This window comes from Manacus candei, unplaced genomic scaffold, assembly GCF_025592945.1.
Source record: "Manacus candei isolate 608988 ecotype Guabito, Panama unplaced genomic scaffold, ASM2559294v1 h1tg000041l, whole genome shotgun sequence".
Classification (NCBI taxonomy): domain Eukaryota; kingdom Metazoa; phylum Chordata; class Aves; order Passeriformes; family Pipridae; genus Manacus; species Manacus candei.
The window spans coordinates 7,482,121-7,503,046 of NW_026138089.1; the positions used below are offsets into that span (position 1 = coordinate 7,482,121).

General features: G+C 38.7%; 1 protein-coding gene and 1 long non-coding RNA gene across 8 annotated transcripts in view; one reads left to right on the forward strand and one right to left on the reverse strand.

Moving 5' to 3' along the window:
- LOC127474361 (uncharacterized) overlaps nucleotides 1-922 on the forward strand; it is a 51,993-nt gene extending 51,071 nt beyond the window's left edge. Inside the window, exon 3 of the long non-coding RNA XR_007905824.1 lies at nucleotides 609-922. This is a non-coding gene — a long non-coding RNA (uncharacterized LOC127474361). The remainder of the gene's footprint in view (nucleotides 1-608) is intronic.
- The window catches only part of GLRA2 (glycine receptor alpha 2), a 128,451-nt gene that overhangs the window by 19,769 nt on the left and 87,756 nt on the right, over nucleotides 1-20,926 (reverse strand). For 4 of the 7 annotated variants that reach the window (XM_051794964.1, XM_051794967.1, XM_051794963.1 and 1 more), the window contains exons 8-9: nucleotides 8,447-8,596; nucleotides 6,467-6,586 (exon numbers count right to left, since the gene is read on the reverse strand). In XM_051794964.1, the coding sequence (XP_051650924.1) occupies nucleotides 6,467-6,586; nucleotides 8,447-8,596 (270 nt within the window). Of the gene's footprint in view, nucleotides 1-6,466; nucleotides 6,587-6,610; nucleotides 8,353-8,446; nucleotides 8,597-20,926 lie in introns of those variants that run through there. The other 3 variants (XM_051794966.1, XM_051794965.1, XM_051794969.1) reach the window with 2 other exon arrangements.

Genomic DNA, 20,926 nt, shown 5'->3' on the forward strand with positions numbered 1-20,926 from the left:
TGTGTCTGATCATTAAATCAAACCAAATGTGTCAGAATCAGCCATAAGCAATAGCTGTCAACTTGAACAGGAATGATTATAAACAATGTTGTTTTCCCTCAGGAATAAATAGAGAAACAAATGGCTTCAACACCACCTTTTCAAAAGTACTATAAAAACTGGATTTTACTGGAACTCATGAAGTTTTTCAGACCTTGGGAGAGCATGAGGTTTCAACAGTCTAGTTAATACAATTTGGTTTTTCACAATGTCATTTGGACAACATCATTACAGAATGCTTCACAATTAATTACATTCAAATAGCAGCTTCTATCCCCTGTGGAGAATGGGATTAATTGGGTCAGATGTAAATATGCATTTCATGGATCCTACTGAACACTTGCCCATCTCACCAATTTACCATGTAATTTGATACAACTGGTGTAGTATGCTCTGGAGACCCACAGAGTGAGCACGGTTGCCAATCAGGGTAGAAATACATGGATACAGGAGTGCTGGTATTCTCAGCCTGCATTATGCTTGGCTCTAACTGCTTGACCCTTTCATTCACTTGCAGAAATACTAATTTGTATTTACTAACACTGAAATACTTTGCTGTTGAAAATCAGGCTTGGGACAGAACTCAGAACTGATATGAAGCATTATGACAGACCCCTGGCAACAGTGGATCAGAAACAGTTCTCCTGGTGTCTTCACCTCCTCTATTGGAAAGAGGACCTGGCCAACATAGCAGTGAGAAACCCTGAGACCAGGACCTTATTGGGTCCTGACTCTGGGCAGGGAAAGAGCAAAGGTAAGCTACCTACAATGGAGACAATTTGAAAGAAGCAAAGTTGTTTCCTTGACCTCTTGAGCAGCCTAACCTTATATCTTGGGATTGTGATGGCTTTTCACTCTCTTTCTGGAGTTTTGGATAGGGGCAGTTTAGTTTAAACATACTGCTCCTGAAGTCTCCATTCTTCATTTTTTATCATTAAATACATATCTGACAATTTTTTCACTGGTTTTTTTTTCCTCATGAAATGAGGTGGGCCAAAACATATCCAATGAAAGAACCAGAATTTTCTAAAAGAATCTGGAAAACAAAAGTTTGTGCCCATGGCAGATGGTTCTTGAAAAGCTACTTCTTGTTACTTTAGAGCATCAAAAATAAGAGCACTATTTCCTGTCTCTTTAGAACTTCCTCTGCCCTATTTTCAGTTTGCACTCTCCCCTAGGTATAATAAGAAATGAGACATTTGCACCCAGCTGGAGCATACCTTTCATGAGCTGGAAAACTGCAGAGTTCATTTCTGACGTGTCTCCTGCTGTTCATGAGTAACTACCAGGACAAACTCACTCGAGTGAAGTGCAAACTTCAGTCCCTAAGGCTTGTCAGTTCAGAGCTGATCTTCAGCCACTGTGTGCTGGGTAGGTACAAGAGAGGACTCGAAGTTTCTGAAGCAAAGTTCCACTACCAAGTAAAGAAAAAACTTTCTCAAGTATTCCTTCTTACTTTTCCAGTCCTACCTGTCCTGGGTGATCCAGCAGACAGTCATGTCATCATCCCAGGTCAGAAATACTGCAGTATTGCTGTTCTGTAGCTTATATCCTGTTCCTATCTTATTTAACCTTAAGGAATAATTTTCTTAAGTATTTGCAAGCTGCCAATGTGAGTCATTACAATGTATCATGTTCTGCTTGCTGCTTTGGTGCCATGCATGGTCCCCACAGTTTGAATACCTGCCCCCTGTCCCACAGAGTATTTCTTGTTGTTTTCCACCACCTCTAGACAGGCATGGTTTCTCTATTTTCGTTTTTTGTGCGGGTTTTGTTTATTCGGGATTTTTTTGTTTGTCTGTGGCTTCTTTTTGTTTGGTTTGCTGTTGTTTATTTGGGTTTTTTTTACCCCACAGAAATTCTAATATTTTCTGCTGCTTTTGTTCTCTTGGCTTTGCCTCTACTCTAGCACCTGGATTCCCTTACTCCAGCTTGTGCACTTGCACTCTATCAGCTTTAATTATTGTTTAGATATTTGGGACTTGACATTTGGAGGTCTCTCTCAGGAAATAGTATTGCATGTTCCATATATTAGTCTGCTTTTGATTACAGAACGTTTAATGTACTGTGGATTTTGTTTGATTTTCAGAATTCTCTCCCTTGAAATGCAACTACTGTTTTTCTTTTCTGTTTCTTGGTTTGGGGTGAAAAATCTACTCCACACAGTTCATCATCTTGTGTCTGTCTGTAAAACACATGAAACACAGTTACTTGTTCAGATTTTTTAACTAATGTTCCCTTCTCTAATAAGGGAGGAAAAACTTCCATTTCACTTTCCATGACACTTGCAAACAGGCCCCCATAAGAACTGATTTCTCTCTTCCACTGTTTCTTTGACCATGTTTGCTTTTCACTGAAAAATCTACATCTCCAGTAAGCTTAGTCTGTCCATCTGGACAGACTGCTCCTACCAGAATTTTTTGATCCATTACTTGGATACCACCTCATGGCTGAAATGCTTCTTTTCCTGCAGGTTGCTCTTTTTTTGGGCACTCATGTCTCTGTTTAGACTGTGCCTAGAGCTAGACTAAGGATTTATATCAAGATGCTTTTCAAGTCTGAGATGATGTTTTTGTTTAAATGCTTAAAGTAAATGTTGTATGTCCATTTAATAAACAATACAGATACATTGACTGATGTTAACTAGGGCCATTCCTAGACTATTCATGCTCACAATAAAAAGATAGACAACGACATTCAATCGAAGTCACAAAGTGGCATGACAACATGTTGCAGTGAATTCTGCCTATTGTTTAACTGCATTTAAATATTCGCTGCAGTTGTATGTGGGACTGTACCTTCAAGCTAAATGATCACTTCAGTGTATTTATTTCTACTGGATTTTTTTCTGCACAGTTACAATGAAGTGCTAATGCAATTGCCCTGGAGAAATAAAAGTAACCACAGTATCTTGAGGGTGTTTATCTACAGCAGAAGCTACATGCTCTTTAATCCATTAAGTAAGCAAGATGAGAGAGAGAAAAAGCCATTCAGACTCCGATTCCTATTTTCACAATGAAACTCATGTTTGAGCTTGCTCAGTGAGTACCAAAAATAGCTCTGCAAAAGGGCTTTCCTTGAGCACTTCCATTATTCACATGATGCGGCACCTTACATAACGCACAGCGTACACAGCATCCCACCGAACGTGGTGCACATGGATGCTAGCAGGCAAGCATTCCCACCAGGGACAGTAGTGCCAAGTGTTTTAAAGGAAAAGTCAGGCTGAAGGCACTGATTTTTTTTTTCAATGGGAAAGTCTAGAAAATCTTAGAAAATTATTCAGGGGATCTGACAGAGGGATTTCGGTATGAATAAAATTATAGACATGGCCTATTAAAGCTGCTGTTACTCAATGCATATCTCTTTTTAAAAATGGAAATACTGTATTATCTTGAGAGTCTCACTAACTTCATTTGGGCACTTGTGGTACCTGCCTCAACACTGGCAGCTCCATCCAAAGACTAACAATTCTCTGAAGAACTTGACCAGGCTCTGCCATCTTTGCTCAGTGGAGTTATCCTTTGCTCCTGTAATCACTTAGTCCCAGTCCCAGCTCTTTCATTTGAAAACACCATTTGTGCCTCCCTTTGCTGATCTGCATGCATGTGAACCCCCTTGTCTGCAGCATTGTTATTTGTATTGCTCTGTGTTCCCTGCACATGGGATTAAATCTGTCACTGCTTCCAGCTGCACAGTTTTTCATTCAAGCTATAAAGTATTGCTTTTAACACTAATGCTCCCAAACTTAACCCCTGTTCTTGGTCGCAGTGGTAACCATCACACATACAATTTAGGAAGTCATCTTTGAAATGATGGTATGAATACTAGTGTACCATGACTCATTTTGACTACTGATCATACAATATAATAATTATTGTTTTCAAAAAGGGATGATTGAACCTGTGTAAACAGTTCTGCTTCCCTGGAAACCCATAATTTTGAAAAATAAGCAAATCTTTTTTGGTTATTAAAAACCATATTTTAAAATGAAGTTATTTTTTTTCAACTGATCTGGTACCATGAAAATTTAGATTTGAATATAATGAAACTGCACTACATTCTCAGTACCATTAGACTCATGGCTTCTGCAGCCTGTGCTCTCTCTATCTGTCATGATATAAAAGAAATAGGGAACCATTTCTCTCAGCAGTCGAGTATGGCTACTGATGGGTGCATTTAACTTGAGGAGAAAGACTACACGAATCTTTAGGACAAGCTTTGAATGCTTCCTTCAAGAGAAACGGCACAGGGCAGACAGACAGGTTGAAGCACTGATAACCTGAGAATACAGGGATTCTGTGTGGAAGATGCCAACAGGTCCTGATAATGCAGTCTTTTCTAATGCAATGACAGGTCACTGGTTCATCTGCAAATACAATTTCTGGACCATCAACAATACAATCCAGACATTTCCTAGAAAAACATTAACCAGTCTGACCTTTGACTTAGATCAGATGGTCCTTTAAGGTGTCTTGTGCTTTCATGTAATGCTCTGAGAGTTGCAGCACTAAGAAGAACAAGACCCAGCAGAAGCAATAATGAAAGCAGTACCAGAGATACAGGCTTACAAAACTGAGAATAGTTTTTTTCTTGTTTTGTAGATCAAGCTGCTAAATCCAGGAATCCTGGTCAGGTGTGATTTGGCACCTTTTTTCCTTCTCCTTAGATTTGCACTGAGTGATGCAGTATAGATATAAAAACACACTCTTACACTGTCTTCTCTTGACTATGACTTTTAGATTTGCATTCAGTATAAACCTTGGTTCAGTGAGCAATACCTCAGCGAGTCAAGCTCCCTGCTTGCAAGGCTCCTTGCAGCACCAGAGGCTATGTTGATATGTTCTCTTCTGCACATAAACATCCTTCTCTTGAGCAGAAAAGTACCAAGCTGCAGCCATAGCAGCATTGCTCCAGAAACCTCTGCCTTGCTATGTCTCCTCTGTTGACCTCTCTAGTGTGCATCACTTATGTGATGGAAGTTCTCCAGGGGAAACCCATGTCAGTGCAGCTCCAGCTCTTAGGGTTCTGCAGTAAAAGCTCTGCAGCGACGTGGCCCTGGCTGTCTGTCCTGTGTACTGTCCTGGCTGTCTATGTAATATTCAGTATTCAAAAGTACGAGAGGTTTCTGCAAGCTTCCCTTATAGAGAGGATAACAGGGACTTATATGAACTTTAGCTGGACTACCAGCACTTTGTGACTGATAAGACATGCAAAGCTGAGTAGTTACTTGGACTGCTTTTGTAGTTGTAAGGCATCAGATTTTCAGTGGCAGCATAGTAATATTGGTCATATCTTCTCGAGAACTTGATTTTTTTCTTTTTGTATTCAGTTTCTGTATATGTGTAAATATGATTATTTCTACAATAGAAAGAACCCAGAAGTTAAGGCTCTTTTCTACTGCTTGATAATGTAGCTCTGAAAGTGAACTATTTATTGCATTGCAAACCTTCTATCTTAATTTTGCTGTGTAACATGAACTGTGGTTTTTGTTTTGATTTTAGAAGCTACTAATTCCTTTTACAGTGTATAAAATCCATGGAAATCATCTGCATCTTATAATCACAGGATTTCACAGGGCTTGATCAAAGTCAGAGGCCCATTACAACTCAAAAGTTGCTCAAGTAACGTTTCTGTTCTGGGAAATTGGGTCCTGAAAGATTAAGATCCCAGTCTCATTTTATTTAAATGAACACATTTCATATCTCAGCCATTAGTGGCAAGCAGTGAGCTGCACACTAAGCTCATTTCTCTCTCCATCACTGATTTTATTACCTCCACGGCTCACCCATAATCTGGATCTATCAACTGATATTGTACTGCTTCTAATCTGCTACATGTTACATTCTGTAAAAGATTTCAGCTTCATGATTCTTCTCCAAGCAAATAAAAAGAAACCAATGAAATGTATTTTTTCATTCATGGCTGTTCATACTCCACTGAGCAGGGCTCAAGATATCACGATGACTAACACTGCAGGTTGACAGTTCAGGAGTAAATACCACACCAATAAAAATATATTAGGTTATACATACCAAATTTTGCTGGAATGTGCTCATCTGAAAGACGACACAATGTGGCATTTACTATCTTAGGGTATTTCCTGTCGTCCTATCCCCCCACCCCATTCACTCTATATTTTTACAGGACCAAGCTACTTAATATACATGCACTTTCCTTGAGAATTTTGGCATAGGGGTGGCACAAGCCAACCACAGTAAAAAAAGCATAAGGATGGGCCACAAGAATGTACAACATGAAGCTGCTGTTCATGCTGAGGACAGTACTGTGTATTTTGTGGGGACATTTAGCAAAGAGAATGCAAGAGACTACCAGTGATGCCATCAAAATTGTCCATTTTGCTGTTTTATGGCATCTTTGCACATACTAAAACTCTCTTGCTTTCTCTTTCCCACTCCAGTTTTACCCTCAAACTTGAATTGCCGATCTGATTCACTGTCCCGTAAGCTGATGACTCTTTGCTCCGCAAGCCATTCATGCGCCGCACGGACTCAACGCTTTCATTCCCAACAGTCACAGTCTGTGCCTGTCCCCAGAGTGTCAGCATAGACAGCAGCAGCAACAATGAGAATACCGCAGCGGTAACATGACGACACACGTACACAACACGCAAAGAGAAGAATGGCTCGGTTAGAGAAGGCCGTCATGCAAAACAACGTGAAGCACTTTCAAGGCAAAAATAAACGGAGAAAATCGTGAGAGACAAAATCAAGTGTGGAGATGCAGAAAACACCTCCTAAAGAGCTGGCCTCAGTAACATTGTTCCCTATTTTAAAATTCATGCAACCAGATTTGTAGGAAAAGTGAAAGCAAGGCTGTGCAAAAGGATAGGTATCTCTTACTCAGCAGAATATTTCCTTGTATTTAACTAGGGCATTACTCATTTTGCAAAGAGTCCATGTACCAACTGGCTTAAGACAAACACAAGTCTTTTGAAGATTTGGTTTTAAATAACATTTTTTAAAATAATCACCAGAAAAATAATTTCCAAAGCGGATGAATGGCCATTTACATGAACCAAAACCTCAAAATTTTGAGTAATGCCACTGGATACTGTTACTTACCAAGGGTGGCTTATCACCTACTTGTACACCTCTAAAAAAAGACCTTGCATCCAAAACTGAAATTATAGACCCTATACAGAAGCTTCTGCTGCTGCCATGTTGATTTTGGAAACAAAGACTTCCAGTGGCAGAGCCTGTGGCCTGTGTGCCTTCAGACAGGCAAGCAACTCTGTTCTCTCCTGTAATCTAATCTTCTCTGGAATCTCAATTCACCTGACAATAATATTAAACCAGAGAACAGTACTGGATTGCTTCCCAGAGCAACCATCAAATATTACATTAGCTGCAGAACATTTATTAGACAGACCTGTCAAAACACAAATGCCCTGTGCCATTGTTGTCATACTTCTTATAAAGGAAGTCATTATTTGTGACTTGAAGCATTTGTGCAACTCAAGCCAATATTTATATCACCCAGCAAATGTATATGTATAATGTTTCTGTCGATGCTGAAAACCAGTGACACAGATACAGGAAGGATGAAGTCTTTATAGTTCCCACATTCACTAAATGTGGGAATAATCATAACTGGACTAAAATTCAGTTTAGTATCTGCTCTTGTCTTTCCATTTACTGAAGAAAAAAAAGAACAGGAAAGATGGATAGACTTCCTAAAATTATTTCTAGACTGACATCTGCTTTACAAACAATTTTCTTGTCTAGATTTCAGTCATTGGCATAAAATGATGTGATAATGACACACAAATAGCCTTTTGTTAAAAATTTGAAGTTTATATTAGTAATAAACTGTGACATGGTAGAATCTCAAGGGGAAATTCTCCTAATCCTTCTCATTATTTAAAATGTCCATGATCCCTGCTTTCAGCAGGGAAAGACACGAGTTACAGGTGGTTTAAAAGTGAGGGCAGAACTGCCAATCACTGCAGTGGGCCACCCTAAGGAACCTCCCATTTTATTGTAACTGGCTAGGGTAGCTCTAGAAGAGATAGGTCTCAGGTATGTTCTGATGTCAGCACATCTGGATAATATCGTTCCTCTATCTGTCATTGTGCCCAACAGTTCTTTATCCACTGGTGGGTGCCACATAGTAGCACAGTATTTGTAATAGTCCAGCTTTTGCACAAAGAGAAGAAAATTCTTCGAATCAGTGACCAATCTATTGACATTTATTGATAACTTCACAAATTGCAAAGAAACCCAACAGCCAGTCATCAGCTCTTTATCAAGGAGGAAATCACTCAGAAGGTAACTTTAGAATGAGAGTCTCCTGCAAGGGCAAGAAGAACTGAGGTGAGAAATCAACTGCACGTGAGTGTGCTGTCACGGCAGACTCAGTCACCCCAGGTAAAGAGCAGTTTTACCTTATTTTGTCTCCTTTGCCTTCTTCGAAGCCTCAGAAACTCTTTGTGCTGCCGTGAAACAAAGTTGACTGCTGCATATTCCAGCAAAGCAGCAAAGACAAAGAGAAGACACACAGCCATCCAAATGTCAATAGCTTTTACGTAAGAGACCTAGAAAGAAGCAGAACACAGCATGTTTAATCTCGAACTTCATAAGCTGAAGACATTGAAGTGAAAAAAATAAAAACATTTTCGCACATCATGAGTTCCAGTTATTCAATGAGGTGGAGTTTTTCTTGTTCTGTGTTTTGATTTGTTAATTTATTGGTGCATAACAAATAAATATTCCAATTTATAATGAAAATGCATGTTCACGAAGAATACACAAATTATGAGCTACTGCCTTTAGGAAAAGAATCAGGATTGCTCTAACAAAACAAAAGCACTCATGGTTCCAATCAAAGTTTGGAAGAAGGAATACAAATGCAGGGTGTGACAAAATACCTATTGAAAAACAATTGTAGAAAGTTTATAGGTTTCACTTTTTTAATTTTTTATGAATCTATTACCATATTGATTAATTAGCTACATTTGGTATCCACAACCTCAAAGTAATCTCAGGGTATTCTGTTTAATAGGCTGATAGGACTTTACCAATTAAATATTCAATCCTAGTTTCTTGACCTTTATCCAAAAACTCTATAGGAAAAATAAATCTTTATAGATATTATCTACTAAAAATACCCAAACACCAGCTGCCTCTGTTCTAGTAAAAGTTTATTCTGATTTGAATTGACTGGTCCAGAATAAAATCAGATATATTACAGCTCTGCAATGTCACAAGATTTTTATCATATTACCCTCACTGGGCCAAACAGTAGCAAATTAATGAGCTACACACTATGCATATCAAAGGTACAATCTCCATAGGTGTATTTGATCTTTGCATTTCTTTGTAGTCTTGTAGTTTTTAAGCAGAGATCTTATGATTAGGCAACAGCAGGTTGTCTCTGTTGTTTATCAGGTATTACATCCAGGGTGGAATTAAAATCGTCTTTCAATGTCTACAATGTACATGTGAGCTAGTTGCATAAACTAATTTGATATAAATAAATCAAGGAATGAAGAATAATGGGCATTTTTAGGATGCAATGCATTTGAACTGTTTTACATGTCTTCTCTACAATGAAATTAATAATACTCAAATAGAGTTTCTTCTTCATGACTGTAAAGAGGAGCTTAGAACACCTTTGTATGCATAGACATATGGAGATTTATTCAGTTGTCTAAATAATAGCATCACAAACTGCCATATTAGGTACCTAGTGTTCATTTGCTAGTTCAGCAGAGCACAAATCTTCAGTATGTCATAGTAACTAGTCCCCTGGAGATGTCTCAGATACCCAAGGTCATGTCAGTTTGACAGACCCATGGAAACCCCATACAGCTGAATCAAAACAAGCAAAATGGATCATACCTTAACCCTGAAAAATTATAATCAAATATATTTAACATCTGAATAATATCCTGCAGGTCAAACATTTCAATGCAGTCAAAACATATGGTGGTCTAAGGGAGCAGAAAAGGATGTATTGCGCATACTCATATTTAGGAAACCCAATCTTCATCTTGGAAAACTCCACCTCTGCCCTTTGCATGCACTACTCAAAACAAATTTGTTCTTATGGATGGGCAACCATTTCATGGTGGAAGGAAGTACACCTGACCAGTGGGTTTTGCTCCTATTTGCCATGTGCTGGAATTGCATCATTTTTCAAAGTCTGTAGAACATCTTTTGTTAATGTCAAATGGAATATACTGCACTATGTGCTTCAGCAAGCAATATGAGCAGAGGAACTGGCATTTAAAGCATGACGGAAAGGATACAGAGCTCCATTCTGCAGATCCTGAACACATTTTAGAGGAGCCAAGCCCTTTTATTTAGCCTTCATCACATGGAAGGTACCTTTCAGTAGCTATAGTGCAGCTCCACACTGTAATATGTGTGCTCTCACAATACAACATGCATAGGCTGAGATGTAGCAGACTGAGGTGACACTGTGAATCTGTGCCTTTCAATTAGATACACAGCAGGTACGCATTTCTCTCTCCCACACACAGAAAAATTTTACAAGTTACATCTTTACTGAGCAGCTGTGAAGCCCAGTGAAAACTCAACAACGTCCCAGACACTCTGTGCCACAGGCTGAGGCACAGTAGGAATCAAGTCACTGTAATTTGTGTAAAATGCAGCTGAGTTTAGATTGTTTGCTACCTTCCTTGAAGAGCCAGTTATTTTTCCTTTACAAATGCCCTTAGGAGATGTATTAGACATGCATAAACAGCTGGACTGTGTTGCCAGAGACAGCACAATGCAGTGAGCTGAAGTCACAAGAATCAGCATTTTTGAATGTGCAAATCCTGTCCTGGTGGGCTTAGAGCAGGGAAGTAAAATAATAAAGGAAGCCCTGAGTTAGCCTTCCAACCACTTACACAGTGCTACCACAAATGGCATACACACAGTTGCTGAGGCAGCTGGATTATTTTAACTCCAGCCTACTGGACTGGAATCAGAGAATCACGATTTTCTTGGCAGATACAAGGCTTGTTCTGTTGTTTAGCCAGTGCCACACCATGGCACAGTTTTAAATGAGAAAACAGAAAACAATTGCTTCCAACACCACATTAAAAATGAATAAATGGTAAAGTGCTGCGATGAGTAAAAGTTGACACCTTTGTTTTCAAATCAGTTTACGTAATTTACCTATGAATGTCCAATATGTACAGAATTATGCTGCTAAGAGCCTAAAAACCCATGCAATTTACTGACATGCTCATGGAAGCTGGAGTCTGCAAAACTGAGTACATCATGATATCACAGACACATCCATTGCTTTGGGAAAGTTCTTCCACTAAACTAAAAACCAATGTTTTCAGCCATGGCTTTTTCCCCAGATCATAGTATGGCATGAAAAGTTGTATGTTTGCTCACCTAAAAGTTTGCTCAACTTACATCATCTGCTTTGCTAAGGACTCATCAAACAGTAGTGCATCTCCAGCTTCCCTAACTACCATGCTCTGTAGTCTCTACTGTATACATGTAGAACAGTACAGGCTGATTTTTTTGAGGTTTTTTTTCACCTAACTTAAAACATATTATGCACATGTGGGGTTTCATTTTAATTAATACTCAGAAAAAAGTAATTTTAGAACAAAATTATACCAAGTGGAATGTAAATATCTATACTCTAGCCAAACAAACTGTACCCTAAAAATGCCAGTCTCCCATTTTTTGACCAAGGCTGGAGTTTTGGATGACTCTTTCAGGTATATATGTCTGCTTGATGCATGCAAACTTTGGTTACATAAAGCTTATGAATCACTTCTGTTACCCAGTATCTTGATGCAATCCTAAGCAGAACAGAGAAGAATAACAGAAGTTACCCCACAGGAGCCTATGTAAGAGAGACTGTTACCAGAGCATTAGCCACCTTTCCAATAATTTCACTTGTAAGACAGAATGCAGTAACACTACAAATTCAAAGCTGACATTATCAAGCTACCATGTATAATATGAAAAATTAGTGATTTTTTTTTTCAAACATTTTTTTTTGTAAAACATTCAATTCCTCTGAAAAGTCTGTAACCCCAACAGCACACTGGTTATATTTACTTTTCAATACTATCAGAAGTGGATATTTGGAAACTCTGCCTCATTCAGGGTTATCATGTTCAGAAAGAGCGATAAGATTTTCTTGTCCTTTTCTTTCTTTAAATAGTTGCTCCATTTTTTACTGCATGTTGCAGAGCTTCCTCCTTAATGCTGTTTTGGAGGAGGGGATTTAATGGCTCCCACCAATAAAACCATAAATTATATCAATTATTCAGATGCTTTGTAAATGTTTTAGGGCCAGCTAATGAGGGAGCTTTTTCAGAATTAGAGCTGTCTGCATCAAGAGCCAAGTATAGTAAGGCTAAGTATAGTAAATGTGACAAAGCAACTCCTTTCCCTTCATAATTTTCCTCATTTGTTACTTGGCCATACCCACTATGTACAAAAAAACCCCAGTTTGTTCTCTGTAAAGCACTGCTGTAGCATCAATTATCTCAGTGAAGTTCCTGGAAATGAAAGTACAAGGAGGATAGCACTGTTTGTTGCAAGGATTAAACCTTCAACTTTTGAAGCTCTTTTCATTTTAGCACTGTGACTCTCTCACAGCTCCTGGGCACCTTTCGCTGTGCTGCCATGTGTCACCACCAGAACGAAGCAGGGTTTGGCGGAGAGAAGCCAGGGGAAAACATGGTCATGGGTCCTGCAGCTGAGCAGCTGTCATTTGTTGACATTTGTGGATCAACCCAAATGTGAGCTCTGTTTCTGCTACAATGCCAGCCTCATGAGACCCCAGACAACTGCTTTAACTTACTGATTCTGCGAATGAATGTAAAATGAAAATAAAGACACATCTGTCTTCTCCCAGAGTTCTGCATTGTGAAAGTAACTTCAATATGCAGTGAAAGGTATTCAGTTCGTGTTTAAAAACATACATTCACTTATTTTGGTTGATAGAATCACATGAAAAAATATCTTTGACTCATGATACAAAGTCTCAAACAACATTCTAGGCAAATTTATATAGTTGAAGCTGAAAGCACCAATTCTGGTTTCATCACAATTTACAGGCAGGGAAGTTTCTGAATGAAGAACATGCTGTCAGTTGGTATTACAACAAAAGTATTTTCTTTTTGTTCCACTCTTATTCTGGATCTTTTTCACTCAAGTGTTTCACTCCATGAAATATCATATGTCTAAACCAAATTCACATCAGAAAATGCAAATTTCTTCCCCAGTCCTAATCCCTTGCTTTGTATTATTCTCCTGTTGCAACATTTTCCAGAAAATTATCCTCTATAGTGTGCAATTTTAAAGGGTCATCTTTAATGTGCAATACCTTGACTGGTCAGGTCAACAAGACTTTTTAACATTTTAAAATGTTTTAGATTCCACCAAGTTTAAAATTAATGGGATTGATCACATGGTAGAGAAAACTTCATCATGTGTTGAGGAGAGGACAAGTAAAGCAGCTGTCACTCACAAATGGCTCTGGGACCTGTTCTCCAAGTGGGATGCTTCTGCAGAGGAGGCAACGAGACTGAAAACCTTTGTCTTTCATGACTGTGGTAAATGTTTGCTTGTTGCTTCAGGATCTTGATGTCCACATTTTTTCCATAATTTACTTTACAATGAAAAAGGTTAAGCTATCAGAGCTACTATTCTGTTACTGGAAAATAAGTGCTCGTAGTATGGGGCAGATTTTGGCAGGAGATGTGCCATTGGTGAATGAGTCCTGTGGACATTTTAGGCATTGTTCATCAGCTCACTCACTGGATTGCTGGACAGCTTGGGAAGACAACCAACCTGTCTGGTGACCTTCTTTCCTTTTTAGGTGCAATAGGGTTAAAATCAAGCCCAAAATGCCCTACTCAGGAACCAAGTGGCTACCCTCAGAAAAAAATGCCTGTTTGAGATGCTGATATAACAGATTTGGTTTGCCTGTCAGATGAATGAAAAAATAGCAACATTTGGTGAATGTGAAACACACTTTTTCCAGTTATTCTCACAAAATTACTCTATTTTTAATTGAGCAAAATATTTTGTTCAACTCTTTTTTTCTATTTCTTTTTTTTTTTTTTTCCAGAAACATCTGCTTCATCTTCTATTTTTAAATGAAATGTGGGCAATTTTCAAAACAAAACAAGAAACAAGCAAGAAATATTTAATTTTAAAATGCTGAAATGAACTCAACCACCCTCCCTCTATAATTCAGATTCCATCTGAAAGTATCCACCTAACTCAGCAGGGTTAGGTTGCTCCAGCCACCAAAAATTGCCTTTTTTTAGTGAATAAACTATTCATCCAACATTTTTTGCTCTATTTCTATAGTTAGTTCTGCCAAGTCATGAGATGCTAAACCTCCCACTCACTGCTGATGCAGAACTAAATGCTGACTGCATTCAAGTCAGGAAAAGTATGGGAAACATTTATGATTTGTTTTTCCTTCAAAGATGAAGGGAAATTTTCTCCAAGTCTTTGAAGAAGATCAGGGGCTTAAGATATTTACCAAGATGCTCAGAATGCACTCTGGGAAGGGGCCAGAAGGGGTGATCACAGGCATGCAACAAAACTCACTGATAGGGTTAATAGCTATTTTTGTTGTGCCAGCCCAAGATGCTGTTTGTGAGTGGTCACAGCTGCTGTTGTGCCAGTTCAACCCTACTCCCACTGAAGAAAAGCAAGCAAAATGCGCCCTACTTTCGGAGTGGGGCTGGCCCCCAAGAAACTGCAGGCATTATCCAACACTTTGTGAACCAATGCAGCACATGGCTAACATCTGATTCAGATGACACAGGACTGTGTTAAGGTACATCCTGTAGGATGTGATAAAGGGAGGACAGAGGAGTAACTGCACACCAGAGGCTGGTATTTCTTTAAATTATATAACTATATTCTATATGACACATTACAAAAAAAGGGAGGAAACTTATCTTCCAGGTAAAGTAAAATCAATTTAGAAAGGCAATAAAATATTTATTTTTAGCATGGGCAGTGTCTATTCACACATTTTGATCTTTCTTCTCAAACGGCATATTTCCACTTTTGAAAAATGTAATACCATAAATACAAAATCAATTAGCAGATTGGTAAAGCTAAGATTGCTTGTTTTTTTTTTTTCCCAAGTCCATATGAAGTATTGGCATATTCATCATGTGTCATTTTTTGCAATCATAGTTGCCTTTTTTTTCCCATTCCTGGCAATTCATCCATTCTATATAGGAAATTTAAGACAGGATGTACCATTTCCACTTCACTCTGCTTGAGCAGGGAGGCTGGACCAGATGACCCTTCCAACCTTACCCATTCTGTGATTCTGTGATTCAAAAGCCCTCAAATTCCTTAAAAATAGTATTTTTTAGATGTAAAAAATAAAATAAAATTCTGAGTGATAGCTTAATGCAGTTTTTCTAATCAAGCAGGTTACAGCAGAGAAAACAAAGGCTTTGCTTTGTACAGATAATGGTGCTGGTGCTCAGCCTAGGAGCAACCTGTGTGATTTTATTATGCACTGATAACACAGGGACAGGCTGAACTCTGCTACTGAGCATCAAGTAACACTAATTGAAATTGTAACCAGGGTTAAAAGCTCACTTTTGCACACCAGTAGTCAACTATGTGTTGTATCACTTCTCGCTAGGATGACAGCAATGTGGAAATGACTCATATCTAGGCCAGGAGTTCAAGTCTAGCTCAGACCACTGCAGAAATAGTTAATAAGATACAGAAGGGAAATACTGAATTATTTGGAAACTGAAGGTTCTGGTGGCCCTGCACAAGAACTGTGTTGAGTTTATGCCTTGTAAACAAAGATTGGAACTAAGATTGAGCAGATCCTCATCAGGGTGCAAGATAGACTAGTTATTTCTATCTGATTGTCTCTTTTCAAGCCCTGTGAAAACAGATCAAAACTATAAAAAAAAAAGAGGCAAAAAGGTGCAAACCTGTCTGTTCATCATTTATTAGGGCTTTGGCATGCACTGCTAACTTTTTGCATTGCCCTGATCCTGAAAAACACTGGGCAGGAACACGCTGGGGACACCACCACTTCTACTTGCTCAGCCACACCCGTGACACTATGTGTAAATAGGAATTTGTGGTTCTTGTAACTCTCCAGCCTGACTGCTTCTCTCTGCTCTCTGGCATAGCTGGCCAACAAATATGTTCTCCTCTGTTGTGTTGCAAACTGAGAGGTAGCGAACCCTACCCCAATGTGATAGGCAGAGGTGGTATTGTTTTGTCAGATTTCACAGAAGCCAGCAAGATCCACAGTCTGTGCTTGAGCTGTTTCAGAAATAAACCTGCAACACCAAACATTGGCTTCTCCCTACTAGTATTCTGCACATCTCTGCTCTTTTCCTCGGTCTCATGGTTTGTCTTCTGAATAAGAACCTACAACCATTTGATTCCTTTTTTTTTTTTCTCCTCCAAAACCAACCAGACTTCCAATAAAGCTCTTTACAGTCAAAGGGAGAAGAAATACTCCTGTTCCCACAAAAACCCTATGGCTCTCTGTGCACACACAGCCCCACAGGTTACTACAGCATCTCAGTGTCCTACCAATTAATCCTTCAGATTTGGCTTGTGAATAAAGCAAGGCAGAAAAACAAGCTCATATTGGCAGAAATAAAATAAATAATACCAATAATTGTGACATTTCTTGTGTATGAACCAAAGAAAGTAATCAACAGATTGGTGGAGCCATGGTGATCAGTTTACAAAGGTGACAAATAAGGATTGATGTCTCTGCTACAAGGAAGCAGCTTCTTATTGCTAAGTAATTGAAAGACATTTATCACACAGAAACACCCCCACATCCAACTGAGCTCAGTGCAAATTGAGAATTATATGTGGCTGCATTAAAGTATGGGCAAATATACATATTGTCAGTCTTTGCAGATAGATGAAAATGTCAGTCTTGGGTCTCATTTACAACAGACGATTCTGGCTCTTCCTTCCCAGTGAAATTAACAGATAATATTTCTTTAATGCCATTAAATGCCCACTTGACTTCTTGTACTCTAAGTGGTAAATTCTTCAGTGGATGAGGGCTTGGATAAAGACAATCACCAAGGAGAAAAAACTGAGAAAGAAAACCTGTTTCCCAGCAAGAACCACTGGTAGGATCTTGGAACAATATCATTAAATTCATAAACAGAGTCAAATGCTGATACTTACCCAAGAAGCATTTATATTTAAGATTCATTTGAAACAAGAATCCAATGCGGTATTTACCTGACCACAACCAGAGTATAATGCCGTGATTACACTTTTCTGAGTATTTTGTTTGGTTTGGTTTTTTGTGGGGTTTTTTAATGGTTTTTTTTGTTTTGGTTTTTTGGGTGTGTTTTTTTGCTTGTTTGTTTTGGGGTTTTTTTTGGGGGGGTTGTTTATTTGTTTTTTGGGGGGTTGTTTGTTTGTTTTGGGGGGTTTTTGTTTGTTTTGTTTTGCTTTGCTTTGCTTTTTTCACTCAGCTTCAGGAAACCCTCTTTGTTTGCAGATTCAAAAGTCCTTTAGAGATCTCAGGTAAAAATTAATCTTCATTCAGCTCAGCCACAGCCATGCCAGGTTCAGTTATTACCTCTGCCACCCGGTTAGGAAGAATTGCACTAAATTGCATTATTCTTTGACCTTTGAAGAGTTAACTGACTCAGTGCATGACTGTTATCAAATAACAAGTCAGGATTTTATTTTTGTAGGAACAAATCTCTTCCTTCCAAGTAAAGCAGGTAAGAATCAAAGAACTGACATATGGCATCGTAGCTACCATGAGCAATACCAAGAACATTTACACCTACATATACATATTTAGGTATTATTTCTCCATTGAATAGCATAAAAAAATGTGTTAAATCTCAGGTGACTGCAGAACATTCTACAACATCTTCTCTGCGCTGTATTTCCTATTGTAGTCAAAACTAAGTGAACCATTAAAAGTGATCCAATTCACTGAACCAAAAAACAAAAACCTAAAATTAGAAAAGGATGCCTAGGGCAATATGGTTTTTTTTCTTTCACTTTTGGTCTCTGTTCTTTGTGAATAGAGAGTTGATTTTCTAATTCTTCCCCAAGATTATACTCCTAAATTCTGGATTTCTTACGACTTTTAGCAATGTAAATTGGTGGGAAAAGGCATTTGTTTATTTTTATGACTGCCAGTCTCTCTGGATTAGAGATGGGTAAATCAAATTAATCCTTTGGTCAGAGAAAACTGTCTTATCAATAAAAAATCTAACATTAGACTAAAAAAACTGAGAATGGGATGGTTCATTACATTACTCAGTATCTCCATATGCTTCTTTCTTGACTATTACTTGATCAGTTACTATTCCTGAGCCACTTGTCATTCTTAATGATTCTTCTGGCTCTGGAATCTGAATTGCTTCTTTCATCTGACCAAACAGTAAGGAGAAAAAATGTTTTATTTGTGGATAATTTAAGCAATATGTAACTAACAATAATGGCACAATAAATACAACTTCACATACGGTCCATCAAATTATTCTATCTTTGGGGGAAAAAAAGTTTTAAAATGAAAAATAAAAACATTCATAAAAACAGATCTCAAAGCTGACATCAAAGAAAACACAGGCACTGGCAGGAAAACATGGTCGAATTCCAATTGTAAGTGTGAGTGAGTCACATTTCATGTATAGCAAAGCACTTAAGAAAATGCAGAATTGAAAGAGGATGTACAGTGGGAATAATAGAATATGACAAAGGTGAAAATGTACGTAGAAAGAAATTGATGGTCTGAATATTAATAAACAGAAAGAAAGAAAATGGGATAAAGAGGCAGGTTAAAGGAAAGGAAATGGAATTCAAATGAAGGGGACAGAACAGCAGCATTTAGCAAGACTCATACAAAGATTTATTTTTTTAATTTAACTGAATCAGTTTCCATATTCTAAAGGGATCAGAGTTGCCACATTAAAGTAAATGTACCTATCACACATCCAAATTAGCTCGAGCCTGTAGGCTCAGGACCTGGATCAATGCTGCAGGGGGTGAAGCGCAGGTTGCAGGCCAAGACCTCTGTTTTGTGGAAGGTCACCTCTCTTGGGATAGTGTAGAAAGCCAAGTGATTCATACTTTCCCACGGACTCTTCCAACCAAACACCTGCCTGACCCACTCTGTGGGTCCCACTAACCAACTCCAGACCATCAACCTGCACCACTTCTTTTGAGGAAAACGCCTGGGTCTGGGGGCTCCTGGTGCACGAGGCTTTGTAGTAGAAGCAGACCTGAACAACCACTTTGAAGCTACTGGCACAAACCTACTTCCCTGATTTTCCTGTTCCCATTTTTGGAAATGTAATGATCCTTTTGTTCTCTTTTCCAAAGTCAGGTAGTACTTCATAATCAAGATCTCCATGTCCTTTCTAAACAGAGATATCTGACCAATTCACATTGTTAACTGAATTATGTTTTCAATCCCTTTGTGGAAGACCAGCCCAAAAACAAAAAAGCAGAAAAACTCAGCATAGGAACACCCCATTGTAGGCTCCCTTTAGAGTTCATGTGGAACCACCAGGAACACCTGCAAGGACTCACCAGATTACTCAAGCACAGAAGAGACAGAGTCACCTTTCATGTTCATTTTCTGATGCAGATTTTGATTATTTGTAATACCTTGATAATGGGCTGCTGCACAACTGTCTCCTTGGCAATTCAAGAGAAAAAAAGAAAACCATGTTCATTTATAGTAAAAATTAGGCTTCCCAAATTCTGAGCCTTTGCTTCCAAGAAGTCTTTTACTAAGGTTTCGTTTGCAGCTCTGGTGTTTTTCACATAATTTCATTTTCACCTGAGCTGTAAATCAAAGACCTTTCTGAATCCTACTGTAAGGTTAAATTGTCTCCAGGACTTTTTCACTAAGAGCTTTGTTCTAAACAGTGTCATCACACAACCAGGCTGAGTGAAGTCATTTTCAGTCACAATAGTTAGGAACCTAGTGAAAATATGTAATAAAAGCAATAACTAATAACACCATTGCTTCTCACTGACAGATGTTTGTGCAGAAGTCTTTTAGCCATGCAGCCTGGTGTTTGGGGCACACCTATATTCCCTTCTCAGCTTAACATTGAGCTTTCACATAACAGAAGAATCCTTTTCTGAGGGTTATTTGATTGCTTAGCCTAAAGGCCAATGTTTACTCCTCCTATAAACTGCTCTTTTCTCCTTATCCACTTTTTCAAGCCACAGTTACTATATTTGTTCTGTGCTGTCTGCAGCTGTAGTTAAATCATCCAGTGCCTCTCCAAGGAGCCACTATGCACTAGCAGTGCCCACAACACTCTTGGTACCAGTGACAGAAGCAGTCTAGAGTGCAGATGGAGAGATATTTGAAGGGTCATCCAGGCACCTCTCAGAAAGGCTGCTTGAGGGCCCTGAAGGTTCAAAGCACTGCAGCACAAGTAAACGGAATGGTTTTCATGTCAGTCTGATACCACGTGCTCAAGACTTGTTGAAGTCTGTTGCCCCATGGCAAGCAAAAGCTTGCTGGCAGAATGACTTCATGCTACTGACAGATGAATGTTCACCTTACAAAAAGGCTGGAGAAAACCTGGAGGGAGCTAACAATCCTAGAGGGAGTTACTGAGGATATCACCACTGCTTATTGAACATTCACAGTGAAGATTGCTCATCTGTGCAGGAAGTAGGGAATAAATCACTCCTGGTTCTCCTATTTCTAGTTGCAAATGTATAAGCTTTTGCATATGAGGTATTGGGTTATACCATTTCTGCAACCATGGCTTTATAATTGATTGTATTCTTTACTTCTTTACTTGTCTTTGTGTGTATGTGTATGTGTTCCTAGTTCATGTCACTTGTGTCTGTAAAACAGTAAATAGGTGAAGTTGAACCACCTACAAGGAGCGGAGACTTCT